The 21,678-nt window shown below is 41.4% G+C and overlaps 1 protein-coding gene across 5 annotated transcripts in view; it reads left to right on the forward strand.

Annotated features, from left to right (window-relative positions):
* FAM13C (family with sequence similarity 13 member C) overlaps positions 1 to 21,678 on the forward strand; it is a 161,016-nt gene that overhangs the window by 128,829 nt on the left and 10,509 nt on the right. For all 5 annotated transcript variants that reach the window (XM_049855576.1, XM_049855574.1, XM_049855575.1 and 2 more), the window contains 4 exons: positions 6,597 to 6,807; positions 7,910 to 8,048; positions 13,701 to 13,782; positions 15,929 to 16,140. In XM_049855576.1, coding sequence (XP_049711533.1) covers positions 6,597 to 6,807; positions 7,910 to 8,048; positions 13,701 to 13,782; positions 15,929 to 16,140 — 644 coding nt within the window. The remainder of the gene's footprint in view (positions 1 to 6,596; positions 6,808 to 7,909; positions 8,049 to 13,700; positions 13,783 to 15,928; positions 16,141 to 21,678) is intronic.

Raw genomic sequence — 21,678 nt, forward strand, 5'->3', positions numbered from 1 at the left:
TGAGTGCGCTGGCTCCTTCAAAATGAAAATGAGATTCACTCCAGGAGTTAGGGAAATGTGTGCTGACAGTGAACACTGACTTCTCTCTCCTGAGCTCTGTACCTATATCCAGGGCCTGCTGGGCATCTCCACCTGAATGTTCAAAATGCCTCTTAACTCAGTGTACCCGGAACTGAACTCATCCTTCCCTCCACCAGCTGCTTCCCCTCCTCAGTTCTCTAACTAGGTGGAATGTATCACCAAAAATAACGAGACAACAACTAGCATTTATTGTTGGATTTTCATGCTCCCCTCCTTCAGGCACTGTCCTAAGCATTGACAGTTTTAATCTTTTCTAATCCTCTAAGCAAATCATGAGGTACTGTTATTAAAAATTATTCCCATCTAAAACAGGATGTGGCATGCAGTAGATGGTCAATAAACATTTTTTGAATGAATGAATTCCATTTTATAGATGGGGAAACTGAGGGTGAAAGGGATTGTGTGTTCCAGGTCACACAGGTAGTAAGTGACAAAACTTGAACCTAGATCTTTCTGCCCCTATACCCCATGCTCTTATCCATGATGGCAAACTACTTCTTGGTGTCTTCAGGGTGCTGTTCTGTCATGAAACCCAGCCCTGCCTTCACGATGACAATTTTCCTACCCCTCTCTCTCTGGCATTTCTGGTGGCTCTCCACAGAAGCTAGTGCCAGAAGCCTCCTTGGAGTGCTGACCTCTCCTAGTATGGTCAGCCTCTCCAACCCAGAATACCTTTTCATCCGCCCACATTCCCATCTTGTGCATCCAAACATTGGTGGCACTGTTTGTCTCTCTGTGGTCTCTAACCAAGCAAGCTCACCTGTTTCCCCAGCCTCGATTATTGTAATGGCCTTCAGGTTCACCAGTGTTTTCTTTCTTCTGACCCTGTGTCTCACCCTTAGTGCCTCTAACCAAAACAAAAGCCAAACCTGTTGCCATTGATTCTGACTCATAGGAACCCACAGGGTTTCCGAGGAGCACCTGGTAGATTCGAACTGCCAGCCTTTTGGTTAGCAGCCGTAGCTCTTAACCACCATGCCACGAGGGTACCTCAAATTCAACATACCTAAAAATGAACTAATCATGTATCCAGTAGATAGTTTTTGTTTCTGTTTTTATTGGGGAGGGGTCTTTGTGTGTGTGACACTATTTCCTCCTTGTTATCTGGCCTGAGGCTGGCAGATAACCCTGATATTTAAGCCTCATTAGAATCATGGACATGCTTTTGGTTATTTGGCTTTTAAACCACAACAAAGGCTGATATGTGGCATTTTGGAATGTAACTGAATACCATCTATGAGCCTGCCATAATTGGTAAACCCAAGAGTGAAGATCAACAAATCTACACGACTGTAGCTAATTTATTACTGTTAAATCTTAGTCCATCCCAAGATTTTGCAGATAGAAATGTATTTAAATTTTGAATCACTTTAAAAATTCACATTAAAAAGGCATATTTTTAAATCTGACTGACTCATATAACAGCTGTAATACAGCGTCTGCTTCTGCCTGGGGTTGCAGCCAGATCAGAAGTGGTCTCTTGGCCTCCACACACTGACGGTAACTATTCTGCTCTCAGTGTTCCCTTCTGCTTAGTGAGGGGACTGCCAGAAACACCCTTAGGCTCCCCAGGTCAGAGTGGGGAGCCTAAGGCGTCTTCTGCCTTCTAAGGCAGACACTGGCCAACCCTTGCCGAAATGGAGTTAACGTACCACCTTCCCTACTGAATTTGGAGAGCATACTACTTGTAGGAGTGGCTTGGGGACAGTGTCTGACCTCCTGCAACCCCACAAGGGGGAAGGAGAACCAACATCAACAGTGCAAGGCTGACTCCCATGAGGTAGAGGCCAGACAAGCCTCCTCTCTGTGCCATCTTTACTAATTCTGACACCAGCTGTCCCTCACACATCACCCTCTACTTCTCTGCTGGGTTCGATAATTCATTGCAGGGGCCACACAACTCACAGACCATACTCACGATTCTGGGGTTTATTATAAGGGAAGGAACAGTTACAGTTCGGGCTCAGGAACACTCATCAGGACAGCCTCTCTCCAGCTGTGCTTGCAGGCAAGCCTCTCCCTGCCCCTTGGCCTCTGCCCAAAGGTACTCGGCTTTCTCCCTCTGTGGGCCCAGAAGCCCAAGGTGCTGTCTCCTCTTGCCGGGTCTCTGCGCCAGGTCTCTCCTTCCTTGGCGGTGGGCTCCTCCTTCTGCTCTGGCATTGGCTCTCTTTTAAGGCAAAACTCACCAGTCCCCTTCGTGGTCACAATTACCCTATCACACAATCACCTGGGTGGGAGCTACCAGACCATGACTAAAAGGACCAACACAGAAGTAATTTATCACACCACACTACCACCAGCCTCACGTGGTTGCTATGAAGATTAAATACATGCAAACACTCTTGGAACAAGTTTGAGAACACAGTGAGTCACTCTGTAAATATTAAATATGATTATTATTCTTATTTATAAATAATGATGGCTTGGAGGGACAACATGTTGAGAAATATATTGGTTTTCATTTTCCATAGTAACCCTACGGAGGCACCTAGTGAAGTTAGTTCTCAGTATGGGAAGATAATATTCAACTCCTTTAATTTGCTAATAACAATACTTAAAATGATGATTCTTATGATTACCGTGGTAAGCAGTTTTTATGCCTTGTCTCAGTGTTTTACCAACTATGATCTATACCGGACATATGGGTAAACATTGTTAGTTTTAACAGGAATTTATTTTAATGTGTATTAGCAAAAAAATGTAACTTACACTTCACATTCATGATTTCTTGTCCATCATTGCTTAGGATGAAGCTGAAATTAAAAAAAAAAGTAGATTAAAATTTAAATAAATGTATATTTTACTAATAAAATTAAATGTATATGTATATATACCTGCACCCATTGCCGTTGAGTCAATTCCAACTCATAGCGACCCTATAGTATATGTATACATATGTGGAGTTTCAAGAAGGGTATATATATATATATATATATATATATATATATATATATATATATATATATATATATATACAGAAGTTTGTAAAGGATACAGTTTTATTTCATTCATCCTCACACTTGTAAGGCAGACGCGCCACTGTTCTCCCCATTTTACAGATGAAGAAACTGATGTTTAAGAAGGTCCGTCATTTCCAAAGTGTCCCTTAACGAGTGGTAGGCCTGGGCTCCAGACTTACAAACTTTCCTCTCTATCGTGCTGCCCTGGGTGCATTTTTACGCCTTTCTTAGAAATGCTTTCATATCTGTTGTCTCCTTATATTATTATTTTTTAGTCACAGACCTGTGAGTGAGTCAGGCCAAACTAGGAAGCTAAGAAAAGTAGGGAACTTGCCTGGAGCCCACAAGAAACTATAGGCACAGCAGGACTCCTGGCTTGCAGACCCTGTCCTTCAAACCACATTGCATTACACAGTGGGCCCTGGCAAGCTGCCCCTTCCTTTGGAAGAAAAAGCAAAGTGCCCTAGGGGATCATCAGAAGCCACCTGAGTTTAATATTGCCACATGCTTCCCTGTTGGGGTCCAACCTGGGAGGGAGCAGGGCGTGGGCTCTTTTCCCAGGACAGCAGCAATGCTGGCTGGCTCTGAATCACCACTGGCCTCTTCTGAGCGTGGAGCTCAATAATTCTGTCCACACAAGTGCACACACATATACACGTGCCAGCTGATTTAATTAAGCTGATTCTCAACTCAGATGGTGAGTTACCACAAAGAACTGAGGCATTACACATTACCAGTGTTTGACTCTTCGATGCTTTTCAACTGGGTGCTTTGGAATCTTTTGGGCTGAGCGTGTCCTTCAGTGGTGCATTTGGGGGGAGGGCAGGGATGTTAATTAGGCAGCACTGGTAAGTTATGTGAGTGCCCAAGGAAAACAGATGGCTATGTAAAATGGAATTTTACAGTTACTATTACAGTGCAGTTCAGAGAGAGCAATTCCTAGTGATCTGTGCTCCTTGGAAACTCTACAGGGCAGTTCTGTTCCTTCCTAAAGGCTCACTGTGAGTTGGAATCAACTCGACGGCAACGGGTTTGGTTTGGTTTTGGTTTTGTGATTCTGTAAAATTATAGCTTAGGACTGTGGGTTTCAGAAGCTGTACTCTTAGTCCAGTTCCACTTCATAGTCGTGAAGCTAGGATCTGAAGTACCTCCATTTTGGAAACCTCTGAGACCCTTGCTGGTTCTGACACAAGGGCCACTGCTAAGCTGAGGGTTAAAGGCCCCAGACCTTTCCCATTTAAACAAAAGCGTGCTGGTTCCAGAGGGCAGTGGTGGTTCAGTGGTAGACTTCTCGACTTCCTTGCCGGAGACCAATTTGATTCTTGGCCAGTGCACGTCAAGCGCAGCCACTCTTTGTGGGTCAGCGGAGGCTTGCTTGTTATAATGCTGAACAGGTTTCAGCGGAGCTTCTAGACTAAGATAGACTAGGAAGAAAGGCCTGGCAATCTACTTCCGAAAATCAGCCGGTGAAAACCCTTTGGATCACAACGGTCCGTCCCGTTGTGCCTTCAGGCAGCAGCCAGCTCCATGGCAGCTGATAACGATGATGCTGATCCCACATGCTTGCTAAAAGTTCTGTTCTTCCCCATCATTATTACCAGAAGGTACTGCCAAGAAACAGAGCATGAGTAAAATGCATTTCTTCTTAGAGCCCAATGGTTTAAGAAATTATTGGATGAGGGACCCATACACCTCCTGGTTGATTTCGAAAGTGATTGTTAGTGTAAGCAGTGATTTATCAGTAGTAACTGTTGCTCCCATTACTCCTTAGGGCTCCTGCTAAACCACAGTGTTTTCTGGGTGAATTATCATAGCAAGGGTGTTGCTGTGTTGAGCTGTCATTCACACCAGCATACCTTGCCTGTGGTCTTGAGACACTGGCATTGGCTCCACCTCTTCCCCAGCCCTCATGTGCATTTCTGACCTGTCTCAGCTACTGGTGGAAGTGCTGTCCGAGAATTTCAGAGGCAGGAGGAAGGCATATCTACCCTCACAGTCTACAACCCAACAGGGAAGAAACCAATTGAAAACACACAAAGACCCAATCAGACCTTTGATGTTACACAAAGCAAATTGCATTTCAAGCTCTAGAGAACAGAACCATTCTAAACCTGATTAAGATTCATAAGGTAATAAATTGTGATTAATGTTTATTTTGGAAAAGTGGATTGTCATTATTTTCAGATGCTTATTCATCTAGATAAGTTTTGTTTTCTTCTTCCTTTGGGGAAGTAGAAGAGGTTGGGTTGTCCTGACTTGTTTGCTGGGCACAATTGAGGAGTTTGTTTGGCTGCTTCTTGAATAATATTTTACAGAGCCCAGGATGGCGAGACTCTTACCAGGGCCCCTCTGCAGTCAAGTGTTCTAATGTTCCTCTGCTGACATGCCCCATGCCTCACCCCCTATCCCCACCCACCTCCATAGCACCAGGTTGCCAGCCTTCTGAACTTGTCCTGGGACGGGAGCCTTGGGGCTAATTTAAAGGGTGAGATTTCCTGCATAAAGTTGGCTAGCTGGTGAGAGTGTTTGGAGCAAGGTTTGTATTTGTTTCGTTTGGTTTTAGTCTAAAATAAAACACTAGATAAACTTTTGAAGCATATAGAATCATTCCTAATTCTACCATGTTTTGTAGTAAGAACCCATCATGTATCCATTTATCATTTAATGGTTTTTGTTTTGTTTTTATTTTTCTGTTTTTATTGGTGGGGAGGGGCTACAGCCATCTTTGTGTGTGTGACACTATTTCCTCTCTGGTATCTGGTCTGAGAGAGGCTGGCCAAGAACCCTGATGTGCAAGCCTCATTAGATTCATGGACATGCTTTTGGTTATTTAGCTTTTAAAACCAATAAAGGCTGATGTCTGGCATTTTGGAATGTACCTGAATGCTACCTATGAGCCCGAGTGGTCCATCCCAGTATTTTGCAGATAGATCTTCTGTTGCATTTATTTGTACACATAAATTATGCATTCTATATAAAGCAGAATCATGTTTTGAAATTTGTGGTTTTCATTCTGAACATCATTCCATGTTGATAAGCAGAGGTCACCATCATTAATGCCTGCTGAAAATGTTCTCTCTGGGGAATTGTCCCCCCACTCTTTGTTCTCTTCTCTCTCTTCTTCCACACTCCTTTTTTTCCCTCCCTTCATTAGCAATTCGGTATTCCTTTACTTTCTCATCTGTCTTTTTTTGCTCCAGCTCCATTTTATTATTTTATTTTTAGCCACTCTAATTTTTGTAATAGACCCTCGAACATACACAAATAATATGAAATAAAGAGAGAAATTTTGTAGAATTTGGGTTACGCTGACTCTATAACGCATACTGGAAAAATTTATGTTTCCATTTTTTGTTGGTGGCTTTGTTATTGTTTCCATCCAGGTTCTATGAGAACAAATATGACCGTGTTCTGAAAGCCTTTTATATCCCCAGAAGGAAGAAATGACAAAGAGGCAAGACATTATAATGAATGTTTATGATCTTTATTTAGGAACATGACAGTCATAAACCCTCTGTCATCTCTAAGTCTTGATGATTTATCTTGTTTTCCCAGAGCCCGCACCAGTCCACAAAGACTGGCAAAATGAAGCTGACGATGGACCGGATGACCTCCAGTCTGTTGGGCCCAGCAGGCTGCTTTATCACATAACTGATGGGGACAATCCACTCCTGTCACCGCGATGCTCCATCTTCAGCCAAAGCCAGAGATTCAACTTAGACCCTGAGTCCGCCCCTTCCCCACCTAGCACTCAGCAGTTTATGATGTAAGAAAACCTGGTTATGTCCTTACCTTCATTGAATACGAATTTTCAAATATTGCATTACAAACTACAATGAAGTGTGTGTGTCTGAAAGAGTAAAAGCAGATCTACCAATGCAACTCCAAGTCCTGAATGATAAGTGACAAAATCAGTGTAATTCCTGGTTGGAAATGTTATTTCAAGCCTAAACGTCTCAGAAGAAATGGCCATGAGATACGAATTTCCCCAAATGCTTACATGTTTAAATGCTTTTGGCGAAATGATTGGAGTTCTAAGAAAATATACGTACATGTGAACATCAGGAATACCATACCTGAGGAGCTCAATGTTCTTTCCATTTCCAACAGTGGCCTTGATGGGTAGAATTTGGGAATGCTTGGGATTTGCCCAACTCAAGTTCTTAGAGTCTAGAGACATGGTAGGTTACATTGGCTACAAAACCAAACAAAAAAAAAAACTCAAACATTCTACTTGGAATTTGCATTTGGGATTGGAGTAGGGTAGGGGAACTGTGTATTCTTTTTTCTTTTTGAAGTTATACAGCTATTTTTGATGCATATCTAAAATTGAAAATTCCTTGGCTAAAAATATACCTAGGGCATCTCTAGTTTCTCTAAATCATGTTGTTATTCATGAGTTTATCCAAACCTGGATTCATGGACCGAGCGAATAAGTGAATTATTGCTATTACATTGTACAGTTGTGTGCATGTGAAAGGATGTATACATTTCTCTGGAAAAAGGGCCCATTCCTTTCATCAGATTCTCAAAGCCTCTGTTAAGTCAATAAGAGTTAAGCACTCATCTAAATCTTCCTTGAAAATGTTGGTAGATGGCTTCATGCAACCTATTGAGGATAATGCCTCTGCAGAGCTGTCTCTCCTTGGACTTAAGTTGTTCTCCTCCAGGCTTTAGGAAATTCATCTCCTGGGCTAATATTCTGATGTTTGTATCCACCCATAATGGAGTTCTGTGATCAGGGGTCGCCATCAATGAACAGATGTTGATAGACCTACCACATGATCAAGGAAGTTTGGTTGTAGACCTGAGTGTTTACAGGAAAACCATTGTTCTTGATGCCCTTTCCTGCCCCATAACCATTGCAGGCCCCGAAGTTCTTCACGATGTAGCTGTGGGGATGGCAAGGAGCCACAGACCATTACCCAACTTACCAAGCACATCCAGAGCCTCAAGCGGAAAATTCGGAAATTTGAAGAAAAATTTGAACAAGAAAAGAAGTACCGGGTAAGGACCCTGGGATTTGAAATAAGACCACATTGTGTCAGAGGTGTATCGGTTTTCTTGTATCTCTGACCTTCCTTTTGGGGTACACCTCTCTGCCAGCCAACATTTCTGTGCCCATTGGGCAGTCGAGAACTCATCATGAATTGAGTCCGCCATCCTGGGTCTGTCTTGTTCTCAGATGCTGTCAGTTGATCTTATTTGACTATCAAGCTCCCCCTCCCCCTTTTTTGAGGAGCTAGATTATCACTAGTCTTCCTACCACCAAAATTGGAACAACTTGAATTATAGTCTTATTTTCTTTTAACCTTTTCCCATTTATGTTGTGATAATAACCTATCAAGGACCCAAAGGGCAAAATCTCAGTTGTGAAGCAGAATGGAGGGGGAGAGAGTTTTGACAGAAAAGTACTTACTGGTTGAAAGATGGGGTCCTCTCAAGTGACATCTGTTCAGGACCTGATAAGTCCCCTCCTGCCAGAGACACCAGTCTTTGTGCTGGTGTTACAGTATTACACATTTGAAACTTTTCTTTTTTCACATAAGAAACAATAGTCATAGGTACATGTCCTGATGGCCAGTGCTGGTTCTTAGTTTCTCTTATGGTGACCATAGTATAGAGAAAAATCATGTCATGTAGAATTACACAAGGATGCTGGGTGTTTGGCAGAGGGCCCAGAATAGCTTGTTATTAGAATGAAAACAGACTGGGGAATAATCTCTTGCACATCTTGAAATCTTTAAGCTCCTGAGCACTTGGTACTGAGGCAATCAGAAGGTCCCTGTGACAGTGAGATGAGATGGGTGATATTCCACTCCTGTTCTTCCTGTCCTGTGTTTCCCACAGTGGCCTCAAGTTCACTAAAAAGAGGGTTTTATGGAATGGTTTTCAGCTTTGCAAAATGAAAAAAAGAAAAAAGATCAGATTGTCTTTCCAGACTACCTTAGTCAGGGTGTTGGAGATACTCCTCTTTCCCAGCTACCTGGAAGTCACAGCACCTTATTGTCTGCCATAGAGCAGGAGGGGGCTTAACGTATTACTAGTCTAGCCCTTTATTTTACCAATGAGGAAACCGAGGCCCAGAGAAGACCTGTAACTTGCTTAAGATAGTTTGTGTTCTATCAGCCCAGGCTTGGGGTGGTAGATTAAAGAAGTGTCCTGATTTTGAGAGCTCCAGATATTCTGAGAGAAATTGATCTCCCATTTGCTACTAGAGTGTAATTGGTTCTGTGATGCCCTCACATTGAAAAGTGTAGAGTAACAACTAGGGCTCTGTTCCCTGAATCTGTTATACTTCTTCTTACCTGGTAGTCCTTGAGTCAGATGGACCTGTACTTGAATCTCAGCACAGCCACTTAGGAATTTTGTGACTTTAGACTGATTACATTACCTTTCTGAGTCTCAGTTCATCCATCTGAGTGGAGCTGACATTTGTTAGTGACTTCTTAAATTTGTGAGTATTAAATGAGGTGGTACCGGTAAAATGCTTATGACAATGGAAGTGAGTGGTCCCAAATATTATTAGCTTTTAATCTATTTAAGTTGTATTGGAAGAGACTGCTATAAGACAATCCCACCCTTGTCAGAAAATGAAGGAAACTTTTCCACATTAATTCTCCACTGGATTTCTCTACCTACAGCCACAGACATTTCACTCAAATATAACTGCCACCCAGCAGCTGCCTATTTTGGAGGACGATTTCTCCTGGCACATCCTGCGTTTGTCTAGATAAGCTTTAGAGTCGGAACAGACACGTGCACACACCCTTAAACACTCACACGTGCAGACAGACAGACTCAGGAACAGGAAGGGAAGGAAGCCAGGGTTTCAAACCTGTTCATTCCAGTTCAAACCACTGCTGAGAGTTTGCATTTCCACCCCCAGATATACTGAATCAGAATCTACATTTTTTAAACACGATCCCTAGGTGATTCTTATGTATAATAAATTTTAGAGAAGCACTGCTCTGCTAATGGTTCTCAGAATTGGTCCCTAACCAGCAGCATTAGCACTACCTGCGAACTTGTTAGAGATACAAATTCTCAGTAGAGGCTCAAACAGGAACAAACCGGTTCGAAGCTTTGAAGGATGTTTCAGTGCATATAAAAGTCTTTGGTGTAATCAGCCTTGTTTGTCTCAGGAAACAGGGTTTCCCCTTGCCCTTCCTGTCAGGGTGCCAGGCTGTGGTTAGAGGTTTGATGTGTCAGTGGGCTTTAATTGGTTGCTGTGTGTAAGACTTCCTAGCAGCCTGACTGTGGAATTAATAGCATCCACTGCTAATTTTTGAATGTGAGCTCCTGCTGGGCCTGTGTGCTATTCTGATCCCCATGTACAGCATGCATCTTTCCATCCATGTTGACTGTAACCTTTTCATATCCCTAATCCCAAACCATGCTTATTCCCTCCAATGGATTTTACATTTGACCAACGTTGGTCTAATGGCCTAGAAAAAGCCTGCTTCAGCCAGATATCCACTTTCAGTGGAATCAGAGAATATTAGAATTGGTAGAGATTAGCAAGTCTTATTTCTTATTTGATAATTGAGGAAACTGAGGCCCAGAGAGGGAAAGTGACTTCCCCAGAATTACACAGCAAAGATGGTTCTAGCCAAAACAATAACTCAGGTCTTCTCATCCCCATTCCAGAAATCTCTCTCAAGTGTCTTTTGAGCCATCTTCGGCAGACCACAAAGCTGGTCTAGGGTTACCCCCAGTTATGTGACTCAAGAGCCCCATTTTAATTGCATTGAATAAAACCCTAACCATATAACTTCTCTGTGTATGGCCATTGGGGTCTCTTAAGCCAGCAGGTCTCAGCTCAGAAGATGGAGGGCTTGAGATCCACAGCTTGTATATGAAACATTCCATATGATTTGAGGGCCACCATCCACGCAATCTTGATTTAGCCTGTTTTAAAAGCTCCTTCAAAGGCAGGGAAATAAAAAAATCATCTCTGAAACTAATTTAAAACTTTAAAATACTTTGTAGGAAAATTTAGTCTTAAATCTCCCCCAAGTCCTATGTGCAGTAGTGAAAGCTCATTATCTTTGGTGGTCAATGGCTTAGCGTCTGAGTTTTTTTTTTTTTTTTTTACCATATTTCAAAAGATGGCATTAATGCATAGGGCAGACCCAGTGAAGCACTATTCAACAGGATGTGTTGTCAGATCATGGTGGAGGACCCTGTAAGAATTTTGAGAACCCAAATGTAAAATATTTGACTGTCCATATAACCAGACTGTTACCGAAAGCCAAAGTATTATGTGATTAGCAAAAGAAGCAGTTCCAAGAATAGTTTTATAATAGTTGGCTATTCTACCAGACCATAGATGGGGCCAGGCTAAGTGATAGAGGTGGGGAGGGTGGCACACGTCAGTGTATCGGTCCTGACACCAGGGCTTCATAGTGGAAAGCACAGACTCCTGTCCAAGCTCTCTTAGGAAAGAATTCTTTTCTATCTCATTTAAAAATGATTTTTATAGGACTGTAAGCACTGCAGAACTGACAGAATCATGCCTTATGGTTCATAACTTCACATACCTGATCCCATGTAGTTTAGAAGGTCCTGTCACACTTACAAGTACATGTTTTTTGTGTTTTTTTTTTCCCCACTTTGAACTTGAGAGGAAAGTGTTCTCCATCTCCGTGTGCCTCCCTTTCACCAATAACCTGCTGATGTTACATGGATTTAGTGGAACCTTAAAGAAACATGGCAGAGGCCCTAAATTGGATCACTAACAATGCATACATTTCATTCTATTATGTTTCTGATCATGTCATGTTAAGAATTGCTAAATAGTCCTTTATACATCCTCAATTCCAACAAGTAACCGTTAATCTTCTTGGGCCTGCATGTAAGTACATAACCAGCTTGGCCCTGATTTGTGCAAGACAGTTTCTTGCTGGAATACAGCGGGGATGAGTATGTTGGCTACACTGCTCTCCTAGTTTCTCTTTTCTGTACAAAATCCACTTTTGTCCTCTGAGGAGGAGAAATCACTAGATCCAGGTGAATCATTGGTATTGACAGAGCATAAAAAAAATAAAATAAAATATTTTTTTATGTTTTTTTAGCCTTCTAAAATAAAAATATATTCTTATCACTACATCCAAGGTGTGATTGGCTACTTAATAGACATTCTTACATGCATGTCTGTTGAGGAAAACATAGTATTCCTTTGAAGGTTTGGTGGTAACACTACTAGTACCCCACTGTTAGTAATGATAATAATAATGATATATTTAATTCTAGCTGACACTTCTATAGTATTTAGCGTGTACCTAGAACTGTGTTCAGTGCTTTACATGCATTAACTTATCCCACACAGCCACCCTACGAAGGAGATGCTAGTATAATCTTCATTTTATGGATGAGGAGACTAAAGCACAGAGAGGCTAAATAACTTGCCCAGGGTCACTGTATTAGATTCTTAGGGCTGCCATAACAAAGAAATACAAACTGGTGGCTTAAAACAACAGACACTTATTCTCTCACAGTCTGGAAGCTGGAAGTCTGAAATTGAGAGAGCAGGACCGTGCTCTCTCTGAAGGCTCTAGAGGAAGAATCCTTCCTTGTCTCTTCTAGTTTCTGGTGCTGTTGGCCACCCTTTGGCATTCCTTGGCTTGTAGATACATCACTCCGATCTCTGCCTTTGTCTTCATACAGCCCCCTCCCCTCTGTCTCTGTGTCCAAATTGCCTTTTTCTTGTAAGAACACAGTCATTGGGTTAGGGCCCACCCTAGTCCAGTATGACATTTTAACTTGATTACGTCTGCAAACACCCTATTTCCAAATAAAGCCACAATCACAGATTCTGGGATTAGGACTTTCACCGTATTTTGGGGGACACAATTCAACCTGTAACAGGCATTAACGTATGATTACATTTCACTGTAATGCTAGCCCCATAGGATACTGAGTCTATAAACAGTGAAAGGATTAGAAATCTGGGTATCTCCTACAGACGGGCTTCTCAGGACTATTGACAGGTTTCAGAGATCTTGGAGTCTCCTTTCTTTAACTTGGGCTTGATTGATAGGGTCTAAATCTTCCAGTTTGCTTGTCAGTATTCCCCAGGCAGGTTGCGGTCATTTGCTGTGTACGTGCCCTCTTAAACTTTGTTTTCCTCCAAGATCCAGTGTCCATAAAGGATCCTAGATATCTCCTCCATTGTTTGGCCCCATTTAATCAATTTCCTTACAAAGAGTCCAAGGAGCTCCAGACTCCCAGGTGGCATGATTCCCTTCAGTGCCAGGAACATGTCAACATTTCAACTGCAAGAGAGTAAGCACTGATTTGTACCAGTACAGTCATCTGCACAGATGAAGAATGGCCTGGCATTGGGGTGTGGAGTGTGGGTGACCCACAAGGTGATTGAGTGTTAGAATGCAGAAGGCACTAGCATACTGGATGGTGTGTTGTTTAGAAACAATGCCTGTGGCAAAGATAAAAGAGTGGAGGAGGTCAGGAATGTTTGCTTTGTTTTCCAGAAGCAACTCTATCAGCTGAAGTTTTCATGCCTGAATATCTCTCCCAGTTTTATGTTCCTAAACTATCTTTGTGTGGCTCAGCTATTGATAAATTTTGTTTTTCCTTTTCTCTCTTTCTCTCCCTCCCTCTCCCTCCTTCCATCCCTACTTTTCCTTCTCCCCATAGCCTTCACATGGTGACAAGACTTCTAATCCTGAAGTCCTGAAATGGATGAATGATTTGGCTAAAGGTCGTAAACAGCTCAAAGGTAAATGCCAGCCAAGGGTCTCTTTGCCCAGAAAGGAAACAGTGAACGTAGTGACCATGTGCTCCAGGTCATTTTTGATTCATTTCCACCTGTGCCCTTTTGAACCTTGTTTCTCACCTAGATGGGGGGTCCTATCTTGAAATAAAGGGTCCTAGATCTCCTTCATTGTTTGACCCCATTTAATTAATTTTCTTACAAAAGTCTAAGGAACTCCAGACTCCCAGGTGGGATGATTCACTTCATTGCCAGGAACACTTCAACGTATGGAGCATTAACCTCCCTGAATTATTGAACTCTTGGCTGTTAGAAACAGAAGAGGCCTGAGAAAACCTTTAATCCAATATCCCAATGCACAGATGAGGAAATTTATGCCCAGAGCGACAGAAAGATTACATAGTTGGGGTGAGGTTGAGCCAGGTGTAAAACTCAGTTCTCCTGCCTCCTAATCCAGTATTCTTCCTTCTGTGTCCCTCTCCAGCTATGGTGGTATGAGAATTAATTAGCTCTAAAATCCATTTTAAAAGGTTATATCCACCAGGTGCTCCTTGGAAATCCTATGGAGCAGTTCTACTCTGTCCTGTAGAGTTGCTATGAGTCAGAATTGACTCGATGGCAATGGGTTTGATTTACTTTTTATCATTATTATGGAGCCCTGGTGGCACCGTGGTTAAGAACATAGGCCACTAGCCAAAGGATCAGCAGTTTGAATCTGCCAGCTGCTCCTTGGAAACCCTATGGGTCAGTTCTACTCTGTCCTGTAGGGTTGCTGTGAGTTGGAGCAGACTGGACAGTGACAGTTTTTTTTTTTTTTTTTTTTTTTTGGTTTATCATTATTATTAATAAGAATTTATTTTTTTCTTTTCTCTATACCCTTATTTCAATATTTAGAGATGTGAGAGTTTTTCCAAATTTCTGGAAGGATGGTGACTAAAGGGCTGGAAAGGAGGATTAATTCAGTTATATCAAACTGTAATGATGTAGCAGGTTTATAAAATATGCAGTGCTTAAACACCAAGCCAGAGTCTACCAAAAAAACAAACATCAATCAAACAAAATGACCTATGTAATTGTGCAGTCGATATAAATGACTTCATTCAAATGAACAGTCCCCTAGAATATTTGGAAATGTAATTTCCTGATAAGTCCCAGGTGGGTTCTTAATTTTTTTATACTTATATAAGGAGCCCTGGTGATGCAATGGTTAAGCAGTTGGCTGCTAACCGAAAGGTTGCTGGTTTGAACCCACCAGCTGCTCTGCAGGAGAAAAGACCTGGTGATCTGCTTCTGTCAAAATTTCAGCCTTGGAACCCTATGGGGCAGTTTTACTCTGTCCTAGAAGGTCACTATGGATTCTGTCATACAGGGTCAGAATCGACTCAATGGCACACAACAACAACATATTTATATAAAGCCATGTTGCAATAATGGTGATTCCTGGATTTTAAAAGCTGGCATTAGAGAAAATAGTGGGATCTGTCAGATTGGGACTGGCACTCCCATTTCGCCTTTCCTATCCCTCCTATATTTCCTTGGGTATCTGCATATGTAATGCCTTCGAGAAGTACTTGCATCTCCACAGAGGGACTCTTGACCACACAGCTTTTAAAACTGAAGGAAATAATTCCTTGAGTGTAGAATATCAGGTTGCGCAGTGGTTAAGAGCTCGGCTGCAAACCAAAAGGATAGCAGTTTGAATACACCAGCCACTCCTTGTAAACCCCACGGGGCAGTTCTACTCTATCTTATAGGGTTGCTCTGAGTTGGAATTAACTTGATGACAACGGGTTTGTTTGTTTGTTTGTTTTGATAAGTGTCAGTGAACATTTGGGGGCCAGTGATACTGGTCCTCCCCCAGAACTCCTTCTCTTCTGAAATCTAAGCCACTCAGTTATTTCCACACATGATCTTCCACCTCCATGAGGTCCCATCTTCTAGAGCCTCTGTTTTCATACCTGACTGGGAGCTGATGCTGTTGGCCCTGGTGATTAAGGATGCCTTCACTCCATGGAATGCCACCATTAGTACTGTTAACACTGTTTATTTCCAATAACTTGGCATCAGGAAAGGGAATCGCTGAAAGGTTCTCTGTTTTTATCTGGGCCTGTGAGTGGTCCTTGCTCGTAGTAACTCACTGCATTTCTCTCAGAACTAAAGCTGAAGCTGTCGGAAGAACAAGGGAGTGCCCCCAAAGGCCCACCTAGAAACCTGTTCTGTGAGCAACCCACAGTCCCCAGAGACAACGGGAAGCCAGAAGCTGCAGGCCCTGAGCCAAATTCCTCTGGAGAGGAGACCCCAGATGCTGTGTTGAAATGCCTGAAGGAGAAGAGAGAGCAGCTTCCCCCTCAGGAGGATGCTAAGGTACCTCACATTATTTTCCTAGGGTCCTAACACCCAACCTGGTGCTAGTGAGATCATGGTTTAGACCAATTTATCTGGGCACTTTGGGACCACCTAAACATCTTTAGGAGACTGGCTCTGAAATTTAAGTCAGATGAGTTCCTAGTAGCTTTCTGGGTGGCGCAAGCAGTTTGCAATTAGTTACTAACCTAAAGGTTGGTGGTTCAAGCCCACCCAGTGGCACAGTGGAAGAAAGGCCCAGCAATCTATTTCTGTAAAAATTACAGCCAAGAAAACCCTTTGGGGCAGTTCTACTCTGACACACATGGGGCTGCCATGAGTCAGAATTGACAGCAATGGGGTTTTTTTTTGTTTGTTTTTATTTTTTGAGTTCCTGGTGGGCTATTGGCCGTGACCTGTGGGTGTTGCCACATGATTTCAGGATGTGTTGCCATTTTGGAAGTTATAGCATATTGATCAGAAGCAAATGGCAAAGACATTAGGGTATGTCATATCCCTCCCTCCCCCAGTTTTCCCCTACAAAAGTTAACTAATGAATCCAAGACTAGAACATAAGCATACTGTTTAAAAGGAAAGTGCTCCAGTTACAGTCCCATCTTCTCATGTATTTTATACAAAAACAATAAAGCAGGTAAAAGGTTTAAGTAGTAAGAAAAGTGTCTTGCATTTTATTTAATAAGATTAGAGATGTAGGGTTTCTTGTGGAATGTCAGATTGGAACTCAAGATTTAGCTTTAGATATCTCAGTTTTGAAACTGCTGTGAAACATCCAGGTAGAGTTGTCAATTATGCATGTGGATATATGAATCTGAAACTCAAAATAAGATTATATTTTACAAAGAAGAGAAGAGCCATTGGCATTTACCTGGCTAATTCCTCTTCAATGTGCTTATATGTCAGGTATGTCCAGTGTGATGGTTAAGGTTGTGTGTCAACTTGGCTGGGCCATGATTCTCAGTGGTTTGGCAGTTAAGTAATGATGTAGTTTGGCAGTTATTTAATAATGTAGTCATCCTCCATGATGTGATCTGATGTGATCAGCCAATCAGTTGTAAGGGGAGTTCCCTCAGGGGTGTAGCCTGCAACCAGTATGAATATGGACCTTCTGGCAAAGATCTCTTGCTCTGGATCTTGCATCTGGCTCATCATCGTCTGACCTCCAGTTCTTGGGACTTGAGCCAGTGGCTTGTCTGCAGATCTTGGGATTCATTAGCCTCCATAGCCTGTGAGACAGCAGCTTGCTATCTTACCCACTGATCTCAGATTTGTCAGCCTTTGCTGCTATGTGAGTCAAGGGAAGCCTCCAGCCTGACATATGACCCACAGACTTGGGACTTGCCAGCCTCTACAACCACGTGAACCATTTCCTTGAGATAAATCTCTCTCTCTCTCTCTCTCTTTCTATGTGTACATATATATGTGCTTCACTGGTTTTGCTTCTCTAGAGAACCCAGCCTAAGACACCCAGGAAATTTCCCTGCTGTGATTGACTTTTCTTTCTTTAGTAAGAGTTGTAGCTACCCTACTGTAGCTCTTATTATGTTCCTTGTCATTTTTCATCTCTCACAGTACACTTTAAACTTCCCTGCAGTGCCTGTACCTAATAGGTATGAAATAAATGTTTGTTGAGTGAATGGATGGAGGGACAGATAAATGAACTAGTACATTTAACTGTGTAATGAAGACTTCTTGAGAAGAAAGATGCCTGTCCCTGCTCTAGTAAACATTATCTGCTCTTAATCATAAGGTACCAACATACCCCAAATTCCAAAATATTCCCCATGTACTTCTGGACTAGTCCTTTACACTGGGTGTTGTGGTCTACAGGTAGAAATGGGCCCATCGCCACCTCTGTCTTCATGAAATACTTTTAGACTCAAAATCAGCCAATACATGTTGTGAACAGTGAATAGAATTTTAAGCACTCAGCCAATCTATCCCCTCCCCACCTGCAAAGATTCTAGATCTTTGTGTTAGCCAGTTTATGTACATATCCTCAGACACATCTGTGGTCCTCCATCTTTCTCTATTTTATAGTTACCTTTACCACAATCTGAAAAATCAGCTTGATCAACACCCAAGTCCTAATTCTATACTCAATTGACCAGTATAGTGAGTTGGGATTTATATAGTAGACTCAGAGCAGGACTTAGTGTTTGAGCCAGGTGCTTTCTAACCACATGCACTTAGCAAGAGAATTAATTCTCTGGGCTTCAACTTCTTGTAAAATACAGATGATATCTATTTATATAATTATTGTGACAGTAAGGGGAATGCCTGGTGACTGGTGGGAAAACATTTATTTGCAAAAAGATTTGAGTACATACTATGTGCTGTGAACTAGGTTAGATGCTGTATAGAGCAAAGAAACAAGATGGGAAGTTATGGGATTCCCTGCCCTAGTAGGGCTCATGTTCTCCAAGGGTTTGGGATACAACAACAAATAAACAACTCAATAAACAAAATCATTACAGATTTGATAAGCACTGTGTAGGGAATAAACAGGGTGATAGAAAACAATAGGTATGGCTTCTACTTTAGATAGGGTGATTAGGAAGGCCAAGAAGGTGACATTTAATAAAGAAGAATCAGCATGCAAGGAGCAGCAAAGAACATTCTAGACAGAACTATGAAGTATGAAGGCCTTGAAGCAAGCACAAGCTTGTTGCATACTTGGAATTCTTGGGTCTAAGGGCTGGAACACAGAATGATGTGAGATAAAATCAGAAAGGTAGAATGGGACCCATTATGCAGGATCTTATAGGCCATGGAAGGTATTGAGAAGCTGTTGAATGAACAGGAAAGTGACATGACATCATTTACATTAAAAAAAATCTTTCTGAGCAAGAGTGAAAAAAAGATGTATTGGACTAGCATGGTGACCTACGAGGTGGAGAGAAGTGAACACATTCAAAGTATATTTTGGAGGTATAATCAAAAGGATGTGCTCAAGTATTAGATGTGAGGGAAGAAAGGAAGAATCCAGGATGGCAATGGAGTCATTTACTACAGTAGGAAAAATTAGAGAAAGAGGAGATGTGGGAGTAGGGGTGACAATTCAAGATGTCTGTTCATTTTTAACACGTTAATTTTAACAATTTTGAGGAATAGGATGACCAGCCATCTCAGTTTTTCCAAGAATTGCCTAGTGTTAGCACTAAAAGCCCCATGTCTTGAAAACGCTATCACTCCTGGGAAAACTGGGATGGTTGGTCACTCTACTCAGGCATCCAAGTGCAGCTATCAAGTAGGCACTTGCAATTAGAGTCTAAGATCAGTGAAAAATGTCTGAGTTCTTTAGAAGTCATCTTTGTATATGTGGCAGTTATTTCAGTTATTTTAAATAAAGTATCCATTGAACCATCTATTAAGTGTCAGAAGCCCCTTCAAATAAACCTAGTAGCTATATGGTGTAGTGGTTAAGCATTTGACTGCTAACCAAAAGGTTGGCAGTTTGAATCCACCAGCTGCTCTTCGGAAACTCTATGGGGCAGTTCTACTCTGTCCTATAGAGTTGTTACAAGTTGGAATCGACTTGACGGCAACGGGGTTTATAGTAGGCTAATGTTTTTAATGTTAGGCCCTTTAAACAGAGAGCACCTGTAGTAGAACATGTAGGCCTCAATATATAAAGCTGCAGTATTGTCTCTGGGAGAGCTTAACACAGCAAGCCATGCAGTGGTTAGTCGGTCATAAGGTAGGTCCTAAGGAGAAGTCCAGAGGCTATAGTAGAACCAAAGGGCAGACTAAATTTCCAGAGCAGCTGGTATTATTCCTAGCTCTTCAGTGAACTCATCAGCACTTGACAGCATCTCATTAGGTCCCGCTTCTTTAAACTCAAATTGACAGATAACTTTAATCTGGGGTTCTTGCCTTACTGCTGAAAATGCATTAAATAATAAAACTTCCAAGATGAAAAATTATTTTTCTAGATAGACCTTTATTGTGACTCTTCATTTCTGAATTTTTTGCTTTGGGTGTTTAGTCAGAGCCCATACTAAAGCTGATAAATCCTACAATATTGCCTTGTCAGTTCAGATATGGTTACTGAGCAATTTTCTTCCTCTTTCATCTATGGATGATTTTTGGAGATAATTACTTCTGGGTCACGGAGCATCTTTTGTGGACTGGAAATGAATCATTCCCTGGCTATGACTCTAGTGCCTATTTATGCCCTTTTCTTTTGAAAATCTTGAATTGGTACCAGTACTTATACTGGCAGTTACCTCTTCTGGTCTTTCATCAACTGTAGCATCTTTGAGGGGGGAAGATTAAAAATAAAAACAAAAACTTAATTTATTTTAACTTTTAAAATCAACAAAACATTAAGAAGTGATTAGTGTCTTTGTTGTGAGTTGGGAAGAGGGAAGACTTTGAGATAAGAGCACCAAAAGAAAGAGACCATCAAGTTCTTCTTCCTGCTTATATATCCTTAAAATTTTTTAATTTATTGACTAGGTAATACTTTCTCACATAGTTCAAAATACATATATTTTATGTAAATATATATAATATGTATATCTAAAAGTTTACATAATAAAAAGACTCCTGACTACCCTATCTCCACCATCTCCAGCTCTGAGGTCTTCCACCCCAAGCAGATAGCTATTGTTATTGATAGTTTATGTCTCCTTTTGGATTTTTTTTTTTTTAAATAAATATACAAGTAATTATCAATATATATTCTTAGGTTGCCATCTACACAATTATGTGTCCTTTTTAAAATTTATATATTCCATAGAGTTTTTCCATCAAGACATAGTTTCTTTCTTCTTCTTTTTAAAATCTAGTCTTTTATAACACCACAATATTCCTTTTTTAGTAATAGACGACATTGATAGTAATCTCAGGGTTGACTAGTTTGATAGCTCAACTAACATTTAGCGTGCTTGAGTCTGTGCCAGGCGTATTTACTGTGATATCTTATTAAAAGTGATCGTCATTCGGCATACCAGGAAGTTAGAGTTCAGAGATCACACAGAGATTGCAAGTTTTGAAGGTGGGTATCTGAACTCGGGTCCTCTGGTTTCAAGGTTACTGCTGATGTGCCTTACCCTGCTTATAAATTTCTTTTGCATGCTTATTTCAATTACTGACTTTATACGTTGTTAGTTCTGTCAAATGGTCAGACTTGTTCCATACATCGTGTCTCCCTCAACAGAGCGGTTGGGAATACTTAAAAATTCTTTTGCATGCTTATTTCAATTACTGACTTTATACGTTGTTAGTTCTGTCAAATGGTCAGACTTGTTCCATACATCGTGTCTCCCTCAACAGAGTGGTTGGGAATACTTAGACACAGAAAAATCTCAGCAGACTTGAGTCCCTAAAGGTAAATAGTAAAAGACTTCTGCCACTTAATCTCCAGAGAAGAGAAAGTCAGTTTTATCTATCACCTTGAAGAAGAACCCCCTATGGAGAAGATTAAAGAGGATTTTTCTTATGCATTTCGGTGGTTTACAATGGAAGGATCAATGGGACGGTGGCATGGGAGGAGGGAAGACAAATGCACTTGTAGAAGCAGTTGCACTACAGCAC

This window comes from Elephas maximus, chromosome 16, assembly GCF_024166365.1.
Source record: "Elephas maximus indicus isolate mEleMax1 chromosome 16, mEleMax1 primary haplotype, whole genome shotgun sequence".
In the NCBI taxonomy this organism is placed as follows: domain Eukaryota; kingdom Metazoa; phylum Chordata; class Mammalia; order Proboscidea; family Elephantidae; genus Elephas; species Elephas maximus.